Source organism: Thunnus maccoyii, chromosome 4, assembly GCF_910596095.1.
Source record: "Thunnus maccoyii chromosome 4, fThuMac1.1, whole genome shotgun sequence".
NCBI lineage: Eukaryota > Metazoa > Chordata > Actinopteri > Scombriformes > Scombridae > Thunnus > Thunnus maccoyii.
The window spans coordinates 2,766,207-2,788,806 of NC_056536.1; the positions used below are offsets into that span (position 1 = coordinate 2,766,207).

The 22,600-nt window shown below is 39.9% G+C and overlaps 1 protein-coding gene across 1 annotated transcript in view; it reads right to left on the bottom strand.

The window, feature by feature from the left end:
* Positions 1-7,064: 7,064 nt before the first annotated feature.
* The window catches only part of LOC121895552 (zinc finger protein PLAGL2-like), an 18,897-nt gene continuing 3,361 nt past the window's right edge, over positions 7,065-22,600 (bottom strand). The window contains exon 2 of the mRNA XM_042408801.1: positions 7,065-15,093. Coding sequence (XP_042264735.1) covers positions 13,353-14,648 — 1,296 coding nt within the window. The 5' untranslated portion in view covers positions 14,649-15,093 and the 3' untranslated portion in view covers positions 7,065-13,352. The remainder of the gene's footprint in view (positions 15,094-22,600) is intronic.

Below are 22,600 nucleotides of genomic sequence, written 5' to 3' on the forward strand. Positions count from 1 at the left end.
TGCGCCGCGTTCCAGCTCCAATGCAAATTTGCTCTGTCCTCTGCACAGCGTCCTGTGCGCAGGAACCACAAAATCACGCAATAATCTGGATGTATTAAGAGAACAACAAGCAAACAACAGGTTACTGTGCCTGTCCGACGACAATTAAACCTCTAAAAAATAAATTAACAAATGAGGCATTCTCAAAACCCCAAAAAACTAAATTATTTTAACATTGCAAACTAATAAATATATTTTTAAAAAAACTGTTAAACTTTAAAAAATAGCCAAAGTAAAAAAAGAGGCATTTTCAATACCCAAACAAAAACAACCTTTTTAACATTGCAAAATGACAAACATATTAAGTAACTGTTCAGATTTCTAAATTAGCAGAAGTTAAAAAAACAAATGAACACTTTCAGATTTTTACAAGTAACTATATACAATTGAGCACTTTTTGCTTTTTTACTAGAGGTCTGTGTAGTAGGACCCCCCAGTGCTTGTGTCTTCCCATTGTGGGTCACAGTTGGAGGAAAGTATTTCTGTGAATGGCCCCATCAGTCTTGTGGTGGTTTGTGGGGGATGGTTAATTTGCCGAAAGCCAACTGGCTTATAGGTGTGACTGGAATGCCCTCTGATGTTGTGAGTGGGGGGAGGTAGTGGTGTTTGTGGTGGAGGGTGAACAGGATGCCAACCAGCAGTGTGTCGTGGGGGGACAGTAGTTTGGTGGAGTTGTGCTCTGCTTTTTTCAAGGACATACAAAATGTTCAAAATTCCTATTTTTGCTTATTTCCTCCTGTCCATGTCCAGTCTGTGCAACACTAGCACAAGGCTCAGTGCAAAATGATATGACTCATCTAGTTCATTATCAGGCATGTGTGGTTTGGTTTCAAAAATTTAATTAATTTAAATTATGTTTAAATAATTTCATACAGACCTTCTCGGCTGTAGGTGGGGCAAAAGGAAGGACATAATCTTGGCATACTTCCATTCTTTTTGATTGCCACCTGCTGATCCACTTGGAAGATTTCTTTTTCTGCTTTTTACTTAAGAATCCCTTAAAGCCTTCCATCTTGCCTTGCAAGCATCAAATAAAAAAAGAAAAGACACAGATGTATAAAAAAAAAAGACTTTCACATGTAACTTAGATTTTCTTGTTTCTCCCCTCACAGGTACTTGGCTTCTGGGGACTCACTTGTCAGCCTAGTTTTCAGCTATCACCTAGGGCACACAACCATGATCAACTCTGTCCATATGGTGTGTGCAGCCACTGAGAAGGTCACGATGGAGAGGTTCCTACCCAAGCCAACACAAGACACTTGGGAGGAAGTGGCTCAAGTCTTCTGGTAAACATGGAATTTCCCAAATTGTGTGAGAGCAATAGATGGAAAACATGTTACTATTCAAGCATCACCACTGTCTGGAAGTCAGTACTTCAATTACAAGAAGACTTTCTCCATTGTGCTTTTGGCATTTGTGGATACTGACTACAGGTTCTGTGTTATTCAAGTGGGAGACTTTAGAAGAACCAGCGATGGTGGGGTGTTTGATTGGATTTGGGGAGAGGAATGGAAAACGGAACACTTCATGTACCACCCAGCACCTCTCTGCCAGGTGCTGCTCGCCTGGGTGACGTGCAATTTGTCATGGTGGTGTTGCAGCTTTCCCACTCAAGCCCTGCTTGATGAGACCATAGCCCGGATGGAACCTCACTCACCAGAAGAGGATTTTTAACTACAGACTTTCAAGAGCAAGGATGGTGGTGGAAAATGCCTTTGGCATTCTGTCCTCCAGGTGGAGGATATTTCATTGCAGAATCAACCTGCACCCACAAAATGTGGACACATTTGTGGTGGCTGCATGCAACTTCCTGCCTGCCCCTAGTGACAACATGAGGTTGCTGGATGAAGCAGAGCAGCTGGGGAGACACATGCCACCAGTAAGGAACATGGGAGGAAACAGGGCATCAAAAGAGGCCAGTAATGTGAGGGAGGTCTTCTGCACCTTCTTCAGCTTTCTTGAGGGCAATGTGTCTTGGCAGGACAGGATGGTGTGATAAAATGGCCAAAGAGGTTATTGTGGACTGAAAGACATTGTGTATATATTAATTTGTACATGGCTCTCTTTTGTTATTCAGATGTTATTTGTTTTCATGCTCATAAAGGATTGAAAGACGCTGATAAATGATTACGCTAAGATAAGTTATTGTTGTATGTGAAAAAGCCTTCATTCTTTGTAATGTCTTTTTGAAAATAAAACATTAAAAGAAACATTTTTGTTTGAGAATATAAGTCTGTGAGCCTCATGGGAAAAGAGGTGCTGCCACTCTGTGGATCCCCTTCAGCAATTAACATTAGTATAAGAAAGCTAGAGACTGCAAGTGAAAGCACTTCCCCCACGGTAGACTCCATTTGAACAGCATTTACACTGGGTAGTTACAGCCTTTAGGCCGTATTCCTACCAAATCAGGCGTTGCAGTGAAAACGGCAGTCCTCCCATTCATTTGAATGAGGGAAGTGCGTTTCAGGTGCGGGCGTTTTGGCCACAGCAGCGCCGCACTGTACTGTGGCTGGAAAGTTGAGCCGGAGTCAACTTTTGGAGAAACGCAACCTGATGTCACTGCGGCTGAAGGCTGCTGTGACTGATCACAGCTGGAGATCAAGTACAAAGACATTACTAGGAGGAGGGGAGGACACTCCTCTTCATTTGATAACGTTAAAAGTAAAGTTAGACTTTACTTTACAGCTTCCCGACTCATTTCAAAAAAGATGAGAGAACGAGAGAGAGAGAGAGAGAGAGAGAGAGAGAGAGCAGCTGTGGTTGAGTGAGCTAGAGAGTGAATGAAGATAGGGGGCGCTGATTGCGAGAAAGATTCCTTAGGGTGGAATCTCTTATTTCAATTTAATGTACTTCATTTTTTTCATGCTAATCTATGATTGGCCAAAATATGTAAAATGATGCTCCAAGGGAGGACATCCTCCCTGACCAATCAACAACCAGAATACAATATTGACATCAAGTTGGTCCAATGACAGTTTCCAAATTTCATCTTCAAACTTCTTCAAACTGTGTGCGGTAGAGCGATAGTCAAAGCAAATTTTAGCAAATTTTAGCAAATTTAATTTCCTCTGAAATAGTCTTTAGGCCAGCTTCACTTCTGGTTTGCAGTATTGCTCTCAGAGAGCAGGTAGAGGTTCAGTTTCAAGCATTCTTCTGCTTCTTCTTCTTCTTCGTTTTCTTCTTCTTCTTCTTCTAGAGTCTAAGTTGAGGTTTCAGGCTTTAGTTAACTTGTAGTAATTTAAGTTCAGTGTTGAATAAAGTTTACTCTGACTACGCTCAAATTTTCAGGGGTGTCTACTTCAAAATAAAATACTGTACTTGTTTACTTCAAAATTAAATTACTATACATGAAAATACGAGACTTAATGTTACTAATAAAAGAAAAACAAATCAACTTGTTGCAATAAAAGATTAAATAGATATATTTGGTTGAAAAACAAATAAAAGAGACGTCTTAAGAGTTTTTTCGAGTTCTTGGAGGCCAGCTCAAAGAGGAATCTCTTTGATGCTGTTTTTAAAAGTTAGGATAAAATGGGAGGAGTTTGGGTGCGTTCTAAAGGGTTTTGCGCCGAATTATTGATGAATATTCAATTTCTTTGTTCTACGGGCTTTAGGTGTGGCTGGTGCTTTGTAGCCTGCGTCTCCTGAAGTAAAGGAATTTTGGGGAAGTCTAATTCTGAGTACATGCAAAAATCACCCTTCAGAGTCACTGTAGCCTAATATTTCACATTAAAGCTGTAAATACATTCTTTTCATAATGTCCAAGCATTTCATGATGTTTTTTGATTGATAAGGGTTAAGCAGTTTACATGATTCATGATAAGTCAGTTCTTCTAACAACAAACATTAACCTTCATATTAACACTTCATGATGTCTAAGCATACAATCTTCATTGGTTAAACTTTCTCAAACTATTTACACATCTTAAACCATCTACTGAAATAAAGTTTAATACTATAGTGAAAGGAAATAAAGTTAGGCAACACTTATGTGATAAGATCACTTTCAGAAACATATTTAAATATAAGTTGAACATAACTCTTACTTCATAATATAAAAGCATTCAATGTGACTATTGTTTAACAATAAAAGAAAACTTCAAACTGAAATCTTTCAAACATTATATCTTTACATTCCTATTACTTCAGAAACTTCATTATTCCAACACAACTACTTGTCTAACTTAACTATTAAAATATGATTGTCTATGAGGTTAATAGATCACAAGTTAAACACTTGGGTGATTTTAAAACGACCCAAAAATGTGCACACACTGCACAGCTGTACTGTATTTTGACCCAATGTGGAACTGCTTGACATAGTGTAAAATGAGACCTATAGCGCCACCGTGTGGTCAGTTATTACGTGTTTTGTGTTTTGGCTTATAACTCATGAACCGTGAGGCCTATCCAAACAATCTTTGCACAGAGTATACCTTGGATGATACCAAGTAGACTGATATAGGTCACACCCATTTGCTCCAAAAAAAATTCTGCCATTTTGAATTTTTCATAAAAACATTTTTTGCTTCTTTTGGCACATTTTTGATCCAATATTAACAAAACTTTAGTTGCACATACCACATTTAGTTGACCCTGAACAGAGCTTTTGCGTTTGTTTTTTGGTATCACTTACCGTTTTTCTGTAATTGGTTACCTTTGAAGGCGTAGCCTGATGCATTTAACGAGCCAGAACTCTTCAATGCTAATTTGGATCAACACCAAATTTGGGAATCTTGTACATACAATGACAGTGCACCATTTTATAAAATTTGATACAATTGTACCCACAAGGGGCACTACTGTAATACATGATATTTCTACAGTTCTGTTGTCTTTGATGAAATGAAACTTGGTACACAAGTTCTCCATGTCAGTGTGCACAACATATTGAAACATGGTACCAATAGCCCCACCTTGTGGCCATTAGTGAAACACCACCATACTACTTATCAATCAATCAAATTTCATTTATATAGCGCCAAATCACAACAAAAATCTCATCTCAGGGCACTTTTCACATAGAGCAGGTCTAGACCGTACTCTTTAATTTACAGAGACCCAACAATTCCCCCATGGGCAGGCACTCGGCCTACTCTTAAATGTAGAGTGTGTCTGCCCCCCAGACCGAAACTGGAAGATGGTTCCACACCAGAAGAGCCTGATAGCTGAGGGTGCTGCCTCCCATTCTACTTTTGGAGACTGTAGGAACCACAAGCAAGCCTGCATTCTGGGATCGCAGTGTTTTAGTGGGGTAATACGGTACAATGAGCTCTTCGAGATATGATGGTTAGCGGCTAAGCTAACTGCAGAGCTAAAATAACAACTGTGGGACTAGCAAGAAAAGTTGCTAAAAGAAGGAGAGAGCCAAGAGTGCTTGAGGGGAACTAGCATGAGTTTACATATACAGTGGGTATTTATCTATGGAGCTATTTCCCTATCTTTATTCAAGAGCGCGGTGTATCAATTTGAGAGCATAATTTATTGATTTCATGTTCAAATTTTGTAATTTGTCCCTCAAACCTCTGCCCTCACACTCAAATAGCCTCTGCTTGCGCTTATATTTGCTGTTTCTGCTCAAACGGTGTGCTTGCACTCAAATATAATGTTGCTTGCACAGATTTCCTGCGCTCCAGCTTCAGCTCTTCTCCTCGCACTCAGGCTGCTTCTGCGCGCTCGTGGAACTTCTGCTCTCAGATTTCTCCTCTGCTCTTGGATTTTTTGTGCAACAACCCTGTCAAGATCCCCCAACCAATAGAAGGTCAGGTTTAGTGTTGACCAATGAAATGATCCCTGCCTCCTTGCGAGTTTGTTCGCTTTACTTCTTAGAGCGTCCCGTATGGGCGGGTACTCTTTAACTGGGTTCATCCACTCCCGCCCTCCAGGGCTTTATAAAATGTACTTCTCTTGCTTTATTTATGACTTTTGGAATAAAAGGGCGGTTCATTTATACACCAGCACCTGTGAATTTCACTATAGTCGTTGCATATTTATCCACAGTAATGAGGAATATAGCAGAATTAACTGAGTTAAGAGCAGCAAAAACACTATCAGTAAACACAGTCAGCAACCAGAAATGACACAGTACGCTTACTGCAGCAGGTCAGCACATCTAACCACATCAATGGAGGTAAAAGACCAGCTAGTTCATCAATAGCTGAGGAGGAAATATGCCACTCACTTTACCTCCTGTCAATACAATCAATCTATATACATGCAGCAGGGTGTTCTATGTTTCTCCTCAAGTCCAGTGAGTTTCACATTACAACAACTTAACTCTGACTAGCCTATTATCCACTAGATCAATGAACTCACAATTTTAGACGGTGGGGAAATTGATGACTTTAAATACTTACAAAAAACTGTGGTGATGTTTTGGTATTTCAACAGCTGATATGACAATGGATGTGGATATGAATATTTTGAGGGTTTGTAAAATAATTTACAGTGTTTGATAGTAGTGTTGTAGTAGCAGCATTGCTGTTCACAGCAGGGTGGACCATGGGCAGACAGACAGACAGAAATGCACGTTGACTGCCTTTGAGAGACTGATGGATACCCAGCAAACTATTTCAGGTTTGGATTTGGGTTCTATGAACATTAAGAAACTTTCCATAGTAACCCTCAGGGAACGTTCGCTGTGGGGGTCCAGTGAACATTCTGCAACCCTGCAGGTACCGTTTGCGGGATGTTCCCTTAACTGAAAATTGTTTGCTGGGAAGTACTGTAATAGTAAATACATGTTATTTTCTCATTAAGGGCAGCATTTAAAAATAAAATAATGTGCATCCGAAAATAAAGTGGATCGATGATATTGGGTTCTTAGATCAATCCTAGTTCTGTGCTTTCAGTTATGATTTGAGTGGATACATTTGCTCAAAATATTTGTGCTGTGTAGTGGCGCTTTACAATCACCAATCACGATAATTAAATGAACCGATGATACACAGACCATATAGGATTAGCATCACCAACGACCACCTTCACACTTGTCAATTCCATTCTGGAAAAACACAGGAACACAGTGGAAATCTAAAGATTTATTTACTTTGTATTACTTTACGTTCAAACAATAAGAAAATTACAACTCCTTTTCTTCTCACTGTTTTCTAGTCTATTAAGTAATGATACAAACACCTAATGCAAAATGTATCTAAGTTAATGGTGATGAAGCCTGCATTGTAGTGGTTCTCTGAGCCAACCTCAATGCAGGCAACATGACAGTACTGAACAATCATTCAGTGAAATGAAGTCTGGTTTCCCCTGTGTGCTCTGCCCTGCACCTCTTCACTACGTCAGTTCAGCCTGGAATGTGTAAACTTGTGTTGATGTACAGACAGACTGTCACGTCTTTAAACATGTCCTTAGCTATGCAGCACCAGTTGACATAAAACAGTCTAATAAGGTCATATATGACTTGAGGTCCTGGAGTTGTGGGTACCTTAAAAGCATTGACCTTATGAGGGGCCCTCCATGTGTTTGTAGCAATTGTGTTAGACACAGTGTATTTAGGAATATACACTAGTAAATTTGGCAAGACAGCTAATTAACAACTCAAAACTAAATGACAAAATAACTGTCACTGCCTTCCAAAACTATATGACAATTCTCTCAGCATCTCAGTGACTTCCACTAACATTACATCTACTTCTCTGATTTGGTTAACAGATAAAATTACAAAAGACCAATGTTGCCATTTTCCTGGGAAGGAAATTATGAGGTCTTCTCATAACGCAGATCCCACCTTGAGGACCCTTATCATTTGAGATATTTTGCTTAAGTGGTGAATATTCCCAAATTTGTAACTGATCAAATTACCACAATCCAAATGCTAGTATTTTTGCAAGTACTCCATAAGATCAGTCTATAAAACGTCAGAAAAGAATGACGAATATCATCATTTCCAGAGCCCTCTCTAAGGTCTTCAAATACCTTATCTGTCTGCTTCAAGGGTAACAAAAAATATTCAATTTACCATGATGTGTAATAGATTTGTAGCAGAAAAGTAGTGCAACTTCACACTGGAGGAGCTGAAACCAGCAGATGTTTGGCTTTTTTTCTTGACACATTTGCATCAATGGGCAGGAACACCAATTTGGAAAAGTAAGTGTTGCTTTTAGGTGAACTGCAAGTATTGTCTGTACATTAATTCATAAACAGAGTACACATTCCAGAATGAAGAGGCACAGACAACATTAGAACAGAACAAATGCAGTGTGAACTGACAGGCAATGTGGTGCTTGTGTTAGACATCATTCTGCTGTGAGCTAACCTCAGTAAAAAACTATGGAGCTACAAAGTACATGTGCTTGCTCTGACAAAAATAAAACTCTACAGACATTTTCTCTGCAGTTAGATAGACAGTCTCCTGTCTCTTCTCTGAGGTAGTAAATAAGTAGAAATATCATTAAAGGCAAGTATAGAGAACAATGCTTGACTCTGGAATACACCACCAGGACTTGAGTGTGTACCCAGTCCTTCAAAGTTGAATTTTTAAACACACCCTCATCTTCAACAGTGGTAAAACTGCCTAACTGTTACAGGTTAAAACATTTTCTAATGATTCTGCAGAAAGATATATGGCAAGGTAGAGGTAGAAAGTTTGAATTATAATGTCAATGTCTGCCGCTAGATAAAGACTTTAGATTCATAAAATCTACCTTTATAGTTTCAATCTAATGGCACAAGTAAGAGCCAAAATATCTAAAAGCAAATACAAATAAAAACAGAAACCCACGGTTCTGCATGTTTGAGGTACAGATCTAATTCATCCTTTTTTTTTTAGAAATGTCATAAGTGCTTAAATCCAGTCAGGAGATTAGACACTCAGGGAGGCACAACAGTAGCATTTTAAGACATTGGTGCAACACTTGGAAGCTTGTGACAATGCTAATGAGTCCTTCAACACAGTCAGTGGAATTAAGGCAGAAGAGAGAGCATTGTCTCTACATATCTTCTTTCCAAAATCACATCAATCACTTGCAACATCCATCCGGAGGGCTCCTCCGTCTCCACTGCAACTGTCCGACTTCATGAGTGGGGCGTCCACTATTGGAAGGCTGCCAGTTAGGATCCATTATTCTTGCCATGCTGCAGTGTGACTGTTAAAAGGGAACCTGCAAAATCCAATTGCTTGTCCACTGCTTTACCAGGCCTTGGAAGTGAAGAGGGGGCCGTGACAAGAGAAGGAGGGAGGTGGGGGGGGGGGGGAGAGGGGTTCACCTTTCATTCCCCATTGCATTAGAAACTCTTGAGCTCCAACTTCACAGCCTTGGAGAGAGGGCTGTCAATACTAACAGTGACATTAATAAAAGTAGGAAATAGGTACAAGTGCTCTGGGAGAAAATGCTAGAACTGATACTGCACTACATCAAAACTTCTTCTCAAAACTTACTTCAGTTGTCCAGATTGAAAATAAAAAAAACAGGCTCTGAGACTTCCTATTGCCTAAATTAAAATTGTGTTCCAAAGTGCCTCAGGTCCCCTCATGTAGTTAGGGCTGCCACCTTCTACTTAGGGAAATTCGGAGATGGAGACAGCTGAATGACTGCTTCACACACAAATGTAGACAGATATTGCAAAGCACTTTTATGGTCCTCCCTATGTCATGAGGCATGAGTATACAGGTGAAGTTTGATTTGAAAATGACAATAACATTTTGTTTCCCACAGGCTGAGGTTAGTGGTGAACTTTCCACCCACATTTTCTGTGAGCAGTGGAAACATTCAAGCTGCTACAGGGACTGTCAAATCCTAGCTTTACATGCCACAACCCTTTAACATTTCACATATTTCTCTAGCCCTGATTCAGAGCTATCATACTATGTGTCACAGTTGTGGATTGCCATCTCATGGAACATGGACATTCAGTCACTCGGTGGCTAAATTTGTTCTAGGAAGAATGATGAAGAACCTCAGAGGGTGCAAGGGAATTTTCTTAGTGACTTTGAGAGCATAAAAAGCTCAAGCAGGTGTAAGGTAACAAATAACATGAGTTATTCTACAGCTTCTTTCACACATAGTTCCCAGTAAATTACTGGGATAACCTTTCAGGCACTGCTTGTGATTTTCACTATTCACACATGACATGGCAATGCTGGAATAGATGGTGCAAGAGACAGTCCAGCAGATGGCAGTAATGCAACTTATGGGTGCCAACGGCCATAAAACTCAACAGAAGAAGATGGGGCAAGGCCGGATATAAAAACACTGGCAAGGCAAACGTAAACAAGTCGGGGATTCAAATGCCTCATCAGCAGAGTCTTGTGATTGGTTTGCTCACTCTACGTGAAAGCGTCTTTCATCAGACAGATGTAAGCCTTTACATGCTTGTCCCTGCAATGTTACTTTTATTCACAACACAGATGTACTAGCATTTACCCTGAAATGTTACTAGGTCTTGAGGTGGGAAATTGACGGAAATTGGCAGATTTCCCTAAATATTGATCCCTGCTCTCATCACCCCATGCAGGAAATGTTCCTGAACATTTCAGGGATAAACTGCATATGTAAAAAGGGTCTTAACAGAGAGGTGTTCTATTAAAATCAATGCAAACTATGTCAAATCTGCCATTGGTGGCCTGAAGATAATAAAGATTAGTAATGCTGCCATGTATCTTATGGACACTGATAACAGCACTGAGCACATGCTGCTGAGCAGCAGTCCAGCAGTGAGTGAGGAAGTAGTCTTGCAACATCTTATTTTACAGGGTTTGCGTTGACTAATGGAAGACACATTTCACTGTTGAAGTCCCTGCTACTCGAAAATACTTTTTTTCTTGTTCCTTCATTGTGGTGGTGTTCTCTTCACTGTGCAGAATGATGAATGTGCATTATGTTCACATTCATCTGCTGAAAGAGGAAAGTTTCTCTGAGCTTACCCTAAGTCTCAGTTTAAAATGTGTACCTATGAGCATGATCTCTGACATCACAACTAGTTTGGAGCCAATCATGGTCCAGTATGCAATTTACACAAGTTTGATTTAGAAACTTGAAGTCTCCAGTGCACATAGACTGAGAATGGACTTTACAGTGAAGTAGGAGACATCAGGGGCCAGATGCATAAAACTCTGTGTAGATTCATGACTAAACTGTGTGTACGAAGCCAGTAGACATACGCATTCTTTTTGTAAGGTTTATAAAGCCGTGCGTACACATGGTTATGCTTTATAAATCTCAGTCATTGGGGAACTGGGCGCACATGCACGAGGCTCATTTCCACTCCCACAATTGACCATAAATGGATGAAGACACACCCTGAACCAGCCGTTTTCATATCAATTAACCACCTGCCCACCAGTCTGTACAGCTGTCAATGAAACAAACGGGAAAGAAGTGCAGTTTCACAGATTGTGTTGCACTGGCAAGGTTCTCCAACAGCCAGAATAGCTGGCATTATGCACGGCTGTGAGGCTCTTTATACCATCCATGTCATTAATTCATCATGTGGACCTTTAAACCATCATCAGCAGTGATATCTCAGAAATGTAATCAATGATTAGTTGGTGGTACTCATATCTTAACTGGGGGGGATCTGGGGGGATGTTTAAAATGAATTATGTTTTTGGTACTTAACACTAACCTGACAATTGTGACAACTTAAAAATCACTAGAGAGAATGCTTACTACCAGGTGAATTCATAGTCAACATAATTCCCAAAACAAACTATGAACACCTGAGTGACTTCATGTCTGGGTTCTGTGGGATGGCTTTTCTTTTTTAAATAGGTGTTTTTATCTATTTCAAGGGACAGGCAGCAACCCTGAGATCAGTGACCTGGTTAGCTGTGACAGCAACTTTACATTTCAAAGTTCTCAGTTTGACCTTTTAATACAGCAGATTAAGATTGAAGTAGTTCTACAACAAAGAACAACTGCACTGCTCTCTGAAGGTCTGCCCAGACAGAGACGCATGATGGACTGAGGATGCTCGGAGCATCGCAGGAGGGGAGCCACAGATGAGTAGTTGACTGGCAGTGATTAAAAAGTAGGCAGGAATATCAGATTGGTTCATCCATTGGTTGCCAGTTGGATCTGACAGGCGATCTGTGCTGCCTCAAAATCTTCAATAATACAGTATATGGAGTTCAAGAAAATGTATTCTAAGCAACACTTCTGTGTCTTAACAGTGCCTATTGTGTCAAACATTCTGGCCCACAGAACACTTAAAAACAGGTTTAAAAAGATACCCATAGACAGCAGTGGAGCAGCATGGTTTGGTTTGATTTGGCATGACTTGATTCTTTTAAGGCCTGCGATGCTGAAAATGGAACTTAAGTGCATTTTAATCTAGTGACGCTACATTACAGCAACAAAATGGGGGAAAGCAGCTGTGTAGCATTGAGTTTGTGTCACAATGCTGATGTGACCTATCATAACATCATTCGTCTTAAAAATTTGCAGTGCTTCCAATTTAGAGTTCTTACTTGAGAAGCTGGTCTGTTACATCAGAATTTCAGGCTCTTAAGTTCAAGCCCCTCAACAGTGTACCATTTTCGATTGACAGGTTGTTCACTTAACTAATCATGAATGACACGTATGGGTTTACAATACTCTTCCTAAACTTTAGTAAGTGCAGTCTTACTGAACTTACACTTAAAATAGACTGATTTTTTTATGAGGCCTAATTCTGAATTCAATAGAAATGAACACCACTTGCAATAGTGGTTGATGGTAACATTTGGTTATTTTAGATTTAAGTCTTCTGATGCACTTGGACACATCAATTAGTGTAATGCGGGGTGACTGGATGGGTTACTGCATGTTTTAGTGATTTAACCAGCAGAATACAGACTGCTGCTGAGTTTGCATTGTCTATCTTTTTCCCCATGCACTCAATAATGTGTAAATCTTGAACCAACCGTTCTCAATCTGTAAGACTGTTAATGCTCTGATACTCTCAAAATATAAAGGTCATCCTCAGTAAGGATGGTGACACTGTCTTACACAGGATACATCACTGTATACAATTTTTTTTCCCAACACTGTATTTTCCATAATTTTTCTTAATGACTGAAAACTGGAAGACGTTAGCATTGTGCTGCACCTGTGACGAGTGTGTTAAGTGCATCCATGGTTGTTAACAGGTAAAGAAATAATAGGCTACTCCATTTTGGTTGTAGTGAGATCAACTACATTTCCTCCAATGTTCAAGCTTCCTTTTTAAATTATGAGGTAATACTGATGAGGTGACTTGTTGTGTTCAACAAAAAAAAAAGTTTTGTAATAAAAAGATGCCATTCACATATTTGACCCTTTTCATGAAAAATCCATGAGCACGTGTGAAGGCAACAAATTTTGAGGGGACAGAGCTGCTTACTGCTGAAAGGCCTGGTAGTAGTGAGGTAGGGAGCTGGAAGTGCTCATAGCAGGACTGCTGTATGCCTGAGGTAGCTGGCTGTGGTTATGGGCTCCAGGGCCCTGGGGTACATGAGCCTGGGGGGGCTGGAAGAAGGTGAAAGGCCCTGGAGCCTGAGAGGACAGCCCAGTTGAAGAGGATGGAGAGGGGGTGGAGGTGGTGGTAGGTGGATAGCTCATCACTAACCCTCCCATCCCCATGTGAGGGCTGTAGGCCGGCAGGCTGAAAGGCAAGAAGCCCAGCAGAGGCCCAAGGTCCATGTTAGTGGTGCAGGACAGCTCGGTTGAGGGGATAGTGGGGCTCCTAGACAGCAGGTGGGGGTCGCTGCTGGCACCCACCCCTTCACCCAGCACCTCCCTCTGAGGGGAGGCAGAATTAGAGGTAGAAGAGTTGACTGCACTCAGATGAGGTGGGGGGGCGCTCTGCAGGTCCAGCAGGAAACTGTCCACGTCGGCGCGAGGATATGAGGTAGATCCGTGCTGGTACCTGGACATGTTGCTGTAGGACTGCTGCTGCTGGGCTGCTGGTGGCTGCAGGTGATGGTGGTGTAGGTGAGAGGATGGGGGGGGCATGTGGTGACCGACATTCATGCTCGAGGACAAGGAGCCCTGCATGAGGCCATGAGGATGACCCATCCCGGGGACAGGATTGGCCATTGGGTATGAGTTGTACATGTCCCTGGAGAAAGTCTCCATGGCCTCCTTGGTGACAGAGCCCATGTCAGAGGTCACAGGGTTAGGCTCCTCCTTCGCTGGGCACTGGGTGGGGGGGGTGAGTGTAGCCACGGGAGTGCTGGGTGTACCAGGTGGCATCAACCCTGACTCCTGGGCGTGACTCTTCTTTAAGTGACGGGTCAGGTGGTCTCTGCGGCCAAAGCGTTGTGCACAGCGGGGGCACAGGAAGTCACGGCGCCCAGTGTGCACCACGGCGTGGCGCCGTACATCCTTACGGGTGTAAAAACGGCGGTCACATCGCTCACATGAGTACTTCCTTTCTCTCACGGGCAGAGCAGCGTTAGTGTTGCCCTCTGATGGTGGAGGCCTGTCAATATGGCCACCCAGGTGCTCCAGCAGGGATGGGGCCCCCTCTGTGCAGGGCAGGCCTGCTGCAGCGCTGTGGGCTGCCACCAGGTGGCGTCTATAACCCAGCTGGGTGTTGTACTGCTTCCCACACTCCTGGCAGTGAAAGAGCTGCCTGTTAGCTGGGTGGCTCTCCTGCAGCTGGCTCTTCAGATGGTCCTGCTGGTGGTACATGGTCTAACAGAAGGAACAGTGCTGGCTTTGCTGCTGCACAGGGACTCTGGCCAAGAGCCTGAGCAGACACAGACAAGACTCATGAGGATTCTCCAGAGAGCTGACCATCAGCGTACTGATCTCTGGCTGTCTAGTTAACTTAGAGTGCTAGAGTTAATGCTAAATGCTGTTTGTTGACTGTTTGACTGTCTCTTGCGGCAATGACTAGTGGTCTGTCCTGCCTCACTCGGGCATGCCTGTGTCCAGCAGTTGGTTCCTGTGACAGCAGCTGCCATAGCAACCCCAAAAGGGCTGCAGTGATGAGGAGCTTTCGAAGCTCTCACTGGGTCTGTGTGTTTCCTGAGAAGAGCTGTTGTGTTAGCCTGCAGTCTATTTTAGTATTCAGCAGCCCTGAGTGCCACAGTCACAGCAGCTGAATCAGAGAGGCAGGAACATCTTTATCCACCTGGAAAGCAAACAAAGAAAACAAACAAAACTTTTAATCCATGTTCCTTCATCTAAAACGATTTCCTATTCTGAAACAAAACTCGGAAAACGAAAAACAGCTTTTTTTTTAAATTATCAATGTTTATAACACCGTTTTAAAAACAGAAATAGAGCCATTTTCCATTTAATTTGGTCCTGAAAATATAATTTTGAGTTGTTTCCTTATTATGGATTTTCATACGGTGATGCAAAATGATTGGGGCAATTTTAAATTATCTTTGTTATCAAAAAGTGAACTGGAAGCTTTCATTGACGGTGTTTTTAGCAGTAGAAGCAGGTCGGGGCAAGAAAATCTGTGTCGGCATGGAGTGGTGCATTGTGCACCCCCAGCTTAATGCTTGCCCACACACACACACACACACACACACAGTGAACTTTTATTTCTATAAAATGTCGTCTTTACATCCCTGGCTAGATAATACAACCCAAATAATAAGAGTATAGTTAAGACAGGTTATGCAACCACCTGACTGGTTGACTGACTGCATCCATGTAGTTGTAGGCTATTTATCTAAATATGCGACAGTAAATATGCATATCAGAAAACAGAATCGCTCTCCTCCAGTAGTTAATTCAAGATAAGATGAAAGTTAGGAAGTAGATGATGCACAGGCAGAAATCCAAGCATTCCTCTCTGCTCCGTTTGCCTGTTGACTGGCTATTGTATTGTCAACAAGGCTGTAAATTGCTTGGCCATCTTCCGAGGTACCTGAAGGACTTTGATAATGGTTACTACTTCAGCTGAATGTAGTTCATAATAAGTTGAGTTAAAATACTATTCAGCTGAATCGGAAAAAAAGTATTTTTCTGTTGAATATAAGATATCGTTTGTTTAAGTTGAAACACTGTAATAGTACAAGGACTATTATAAAAGACTGATAATCTAACTAAAAGGAATGGAAATAAAATATAATGGTGTTAAGTAAAACAAACATCTTCGTAAAGACAGTAATTTGACTATACAGTACAGTACACAGAGAGGGGAATGTAGTGTCATCTGAGCTGTTAAGGTACATCACTGCCACCTAGTGGACAGATACAGATGGTACTATGTAATGGAGTTTTGTGTTAAATAAAGGTTACAAAGTGAAACACAAGACGTGTATGGTCCTGAGCTCTCACTTCTACACTCATTTCTTGCCACCCTAACATAACAGTGATGGAAAAACCAGGATACATTACAGCCGATTTACTTGGTCAGGGATTGATATTTTTAATGGTTGGACGTTTCCATTTTGGAAGATATGTCTGCTGAGATTAAACTAACTATGATCATAGGGCGATAGGATCCGTGGCCTGTGAGGACATTTATTATATTTGGTTAATATTTCCAAAACTATAGCCTATGTTCTGTTAATATGCAGGCTACAAGGTTTTTATTTCTTCAAACTGGGAAATTTTTCCACCTGAGAAGATAATTACTGTTAGCAGCTTTTATCAGTGGGCATATTTTCAACCAAATTATCAATAACGGACTGTGCAATGTCGGACCTACTCCACACTTCTATTAGTGTAACGGTGGAAGAAAACTCTCAATGGAATTTCAAGCCAACAACACGCCACCATCAACTTTTATAATAGGTAGGTAGAATGCTCGATATGTGCTATTGTAGCTTTGATTATTCATTTGACGACAGGATTAGGCTACTGTTGACAGATTAGTGAATGTGATATATTAACAGAGGATGTATGATCATTTTGCAGCCAATTCATGTTGAAGATGGAAAAGTTTAGAGAGAGAAATTACATGAGCGTTGGTAGGCTATTAAGTTTGATAAAATAGTCGGGAGATTACCCTGCATATTGTAGGCAGTTCGTCCACGGCTCATTCTAGACTTGAAGGTATTACAAATTGCAAGACACAAGTCTTCTACACTCACACTGAAGAACTTTCACACCAACTACATGTTTTGTGTACAGTGTGTGTGTGGCTGTACTGTCTGTGCTGCAGCCATGGTACAGACAGTATGCAGTAAGATTCCTTAACTGCTGGAAAAGTGAAGGGGATAGACTCGAAGTTAGCAACAACAATGCTAAACAGAGAAATACAGAACGGAGAAATGTGTGGCTGCTGCATTTGGATGATGGTTGTCCTAAAAGGCTGACTTCCTCTTGTCAGTAGGTGGTGCTATGACTATGACTCAATTTTGACATATAGATGTGTACAGGCCGGGAATCTTATCAGGCATGACAAATTTGGTGCAGGTTGGACAATGTACATTTAAGTTACAACTTCCCACTTCATTAACACAATGCCTGCAAATGGCAAAAATTGCAAAAAAAATTGCAAAGTAAATTCAAAATGGCTGACTTCCTGTTGGACTTAGGGTACAGCCCCAAGAGGCTTTTTTGTGCATCTGGACATGATACATGAGCCTACCAAATTTTGTTTATCTAATTCAAATTTAAGGGGGGGGTTCTTTTAATTTGAAATTTTGTGGGGGGCACCCTCGAAACATTTTGCCACACCCATTCCCATATCATTTGTCAAGTCATGCCAGTCCTGATGGATGTGCAAACTTCCGTGAGTTTTCGAGCACTCCTAGCACCTCAAAAACGCTAAAAGTAATTAGGGGGCATTATAGAGCCAAGGTGTCACGCCCAAGCCCGTTGTGATATGAAATCTAAATATTACTGCAAACATACTTGCAAATTCTCATGAGTTTTTGCGCATCCAAAAAGGTCTCAAACATTTGTTAATATAATGAAAATTTATGTATGAAATCCAAAATGGCAAAGTGGCTTCTTGTCTGGCAAAAAATTCCAAAAAAATTATTTCTGGGTAGAATGAGGAGAGAAATTAACCCACCAAATTTCATGAAAATCAAAGCAACTTTGAGCAACCGTGTTTTGTACCAGGTTGTAAACATGTTTATTTCTGCTGTAAAGTTGGGCATTTTAACATGGGGGTCTATGGGGATTGACTCCCTTTTGGAGCCAGCCTCAAGTGGCCGTTCAAGGAACTGCAGTTTTTGGCACTTCCACATTGGCTTCATTTTACAGCCCCAGAGGTTGCCTCTTGGCTACAATTGCAAAGTAAATTCAAAATGGCTGACTTCCTGTTGGACTTAGGGTAAAAGGCTTTTTTGTGCGTCTGGACATGTGCTTACCAAATTTTGTTGATTTACTTTACATTTAAAAGTCGGGAACTTAATTCTGAAATATTGTATGCGGCACTATTGAGCCATGTTGCAACATCTCAGCTCAAGAACCATATCATTTGTCAAGTCATGCCAGTTCTGATGGATGTGCAAACTTTCATGTGTTTTCGAGCACCCCTAGCACCTGTAAAGTGCTATTGCACTGCACAATGCGTCTTGGGTGCATTTACACTTGTATTTAGAGCTGTCCACTTGTGATGGGATCACCCAAGACACCTGTTAGTACCAGGTGTAAACAGGGCCATATGCTGGTAAAATATGCAAGTGGCTGGCAGACTTGCTTTACTCACTAGCCAAAAAAACAATCTATTGAATGGCTGGTAAAATTTGAACATTCACTAGCCATTTGGCCAGTGGATAAAAAAGTTGATTTGCACCCTGCACACACAGCACACACATGCATTTACATGCACATGTACACACACACACACACACACAGTGTGATGTGATCTGTTGAAATGTAATTGGGGAGATGGTTACTTGGTGAATTACTATGTTCCTCCATATGATGCATAATATTACTGTTAACTGGGGATTCGTTTTAATACGGCTACTGTAGCCCTTCATCCTTCCCTAAACATAAACTCTTAATCAGCATGCACACATACACACACAGAGGATATATTTTATATCAATCTTAATGTTGTGTTAATGTTCATATTACTGTTAATGTGCACTGTCAAAATATTTGAACAAATTGTACTTCACTGTTCTTCTTAATATTGTTCTTGAAACCTTCATGCTAATAAAGCCCTTTGAATTGAACTGAAACAGTAGTCAGCAAATATGCTGGTAAAAACGAGCTTGTTGTATATAGTGATTATGTGTTTGTCAATGAGAATTCTGAGCAGAAAGGCTTTAAAAAGTACTGAAAAAATGTTTGGTAATTTCTATATTCTGTGTAATAGGTTTTGAAGGCATCATGAAGTTAGCCACACATACAGTAAGTCCCTAAAATCCAACACCATCACTAATAATAGATGAGGAGTATGTTTTCAGTTTCATTTCAATGGATATATTTTGCTAGAATCTGTTTAACAGGCTTTATAGGGCTAACAGGCTAACAGCTTCTCCAGCAGGCTAACCTGAATCAGTCACCTAAAATGATCTAACATCAACCAGGTTGTATTTTTTTTTCAGTAATTTAACAGTATTTCTTTCACATAAAACACACCACAAAAAAAATGCTTAGCTTTTTTACCCCTAACAAAAAATTACATTAAATCTCTTGAGCAGAGAAATGTGACTGTTTTCAAATATGGTAAAATAAAACTTATGATAACAGATAAAACTGTTTGATTTAAGCACCAACCTCTCGATTTAATCATGTTGTTGTCCATTTAAGTGTGTTTTTGAGTTATAAATTTGAGTAATAAAATTATTCATTTTTACTTGAATTTGATTATGAACTGTTTATGGGTAAATAAACACATTTCTTCTGTTAAAATATTTTTATTCCATTTATAATAATTAATACTGTTAATAAGAAGAAGAAGAAGAAGAAGAAGAAGAAGAACATACAGACGGGTGACAAATTTAAGGAAAAACTGGTCCAGGTCTGAATGCTTGACCCCTATTGAGGGGATCTGGTGGCTCTGTTATGCTTTGGGGGGCATTTTGTTAGCATGGTTTCAGTCCACTTGTCCCCTTAGAAGGAAGGGTCACTGCAAATCAATAAAGTTGTTCTGAGTCGTCACCTTTATCCTATAATGAAACATTTCTATCCTGACGGGAGTGGTCTCTTCCAGGCTCCCCTTTAAAATGTAGTCTGTGCATCTGCGCTTGGTGCGACAATACCATAACAGCAAAGTTTTGGTGAGGCGTATGGAGAACAGAGATGCGTACAAGATCCATGGTAAAGCAAATTGATTGCTTAAAATTAAGGGTTTAAAATGAATCACTCATGCTGATTAACAGGGATCTTTACCACAAGCAGACATGCTGCTCCACCAAAAACATCTCCTCTAAATGCACAGTAAGTCGCAGATTTTAGAGATTCTTATAAATCATTTTAGTTCTAATAATTAAAAAGTATAAAAATTGAGTGAATTATTTGTAAAATTATTATAACTAATTTAAATTAGTTATTGTTTAAAGGCTTAAAAATTGCTTTAACCATTTAGGGAACATCAATCGTTGATCAGATTGCTAAATCGCTCAAGTCTAGCATGCAACGTTGTCAACTATGCTCATCATTAAAAGTCTGACATGACTGACATGCACAGCTTAACATTAATTAGGTTCAGACTCAAAAACAGTTTCTGCCTTTTCACACACTGAATCTTTGAGCTTTAAGTATTTATATATTTAGTTACTTAGTATTATGAGCTAAACCTTGTTAAAATGTATGAGATATTGATTCTGGATTGAGATTACTACTACTAGTGAACCCCAATCCTACTGGATATTTTTATCCACTGACAGTTTTTCATTGGATTTCCAGAAAAAAAAAATGTATAAAACAATATACACAATATAAAATTACATATCAGGACAGGTTATATCCTTATCACCCAGCCCAATTTTTATACATTTCACATGTAGAGAAATGTTAATGTTTAAAACCATTTTAGACAATGATGATACTTTATCAATAATCTAGTATCAGTCCCTGTAGTAAAAGGTCTGTGTTGTGTTTAAAAGTGTGTTTTGAATGTTTGTGATGATGCCACTCTTTGGTTTACATTCAGATTATGGACAGAACCTTTAGGTGGTACACCACGCATCAACATGGACTTCTCACTCATGAAAACAAATTGTATTTTAAAACTTGTATGACCATTTTAGAGGTGTAGATTCCATATAAACCAGTGCAATATACATTTAAAAATGAATGAAAATAGTGCAGATTGAACATGTGCGGATGCTGTTGCTATGCTTGGGTTGTTGCATCAATGTCTGTATGAAATACTGTTGATTTGTGCAAATAGGGCAAACATGATACTGCCAGATTCACCAAACTATTCTAGTTCACTTTTTTATTTCAACCTACCAAACGGTCTATATGTCGATATATTCATAAAAGGAACATTAAGCCCATGTAATACTAATGGTGTGAAGAAAAATAGCCTCTTATTTTCAGTCCTCATAGAGAATAGTAGAGGACTAGTAGAGAATAGAGAATTCAGTTTTAACAACCGTCAACAAGTCACATCCTTATATGTTAGCAAACCATACTGTATGTATTCCACACATCCCACTCAGTCCATTTACCATCTATAGCACCACATGTTTATCTAATTTTTCTAGTTTTTGGACTTTTTTGTTCAGTGATCACAAGTTATTTCTTTGAATTCCTTTACTTTCTCCATCTGGAATATGCACAGTAACAGTGCATATAAACATAGCACAAAAAGTAAGGAAATTTGTGTTTGGTAGATTATTTCTTTGTTGTAACAATGCTTCTTGGCAATAAATCTTATACCATTGGAAAGCCTGTTTATTTCTCTTTTAAATGGTGCCACATTTGTAAGGAACTTGCATTTGTGGGATGAGCAGCAGAGCTGAGGATGTGGGTTGCGCCCATGAAAAATTTGCCAAATCTTCTCTGCCAATGCCAAACAGCTTATTTTCCTGTTGCTACTGACTGAATTTAGTTGTTTTCTTCTTGCAGTACCGTCTAACTTCACTATCCTTTTTGTGGCTGTCAGCCCCAACCCCATTGGTTCCTACTTAAGATGTTAATCTTTAAGAACGCCTGACAAATATTTAGCTTCTCTCTCTTTTTTTTTTTTTTTTTTTTAAATGGCTCAGTAATTTCCTTGTAAGGCCCACAGTTGCAAAATTACAACAATTACTAAAACTAAAAAAATCTGTAATTTTTTTTTTTTTAAAGACCACGTTTACATAGTCAATGGGTCCTATTGTTTATCCTTGCGATGCTATTGGATAGTAAATGTTTTTGGCCATGAACTCACTCTACCTGCAAACTTTCTGTCAACCTCATCTTCTTGTTTTATTGGACTGGATTTGTCAAGAGAGAAGTAAGTAAAATGCCTTAAATATTTTTTTGAGGATACTTAGCTATTCTGGAATACGTTCACCAAATTTGATTTTGAGCTTGTTATGTCTATGTTGCCATTCTACAACGCTGGGTGAGGTTGGTAGTCAAAATAGCATGTGCATCTTACACATTACATGTGGGCATTGCACTTTTCACATTTTCACATATGGAAAAAAAAATACCAAGAGAAATATAATGTCTTTGATGACTCACAATAAGTTTTAAATTTGTTTTCTCTTGTTAACATTTTGAGTTTAGACAAGAATTAAACAAATGAATAAACGGTTTCTGGTTGCAGTATT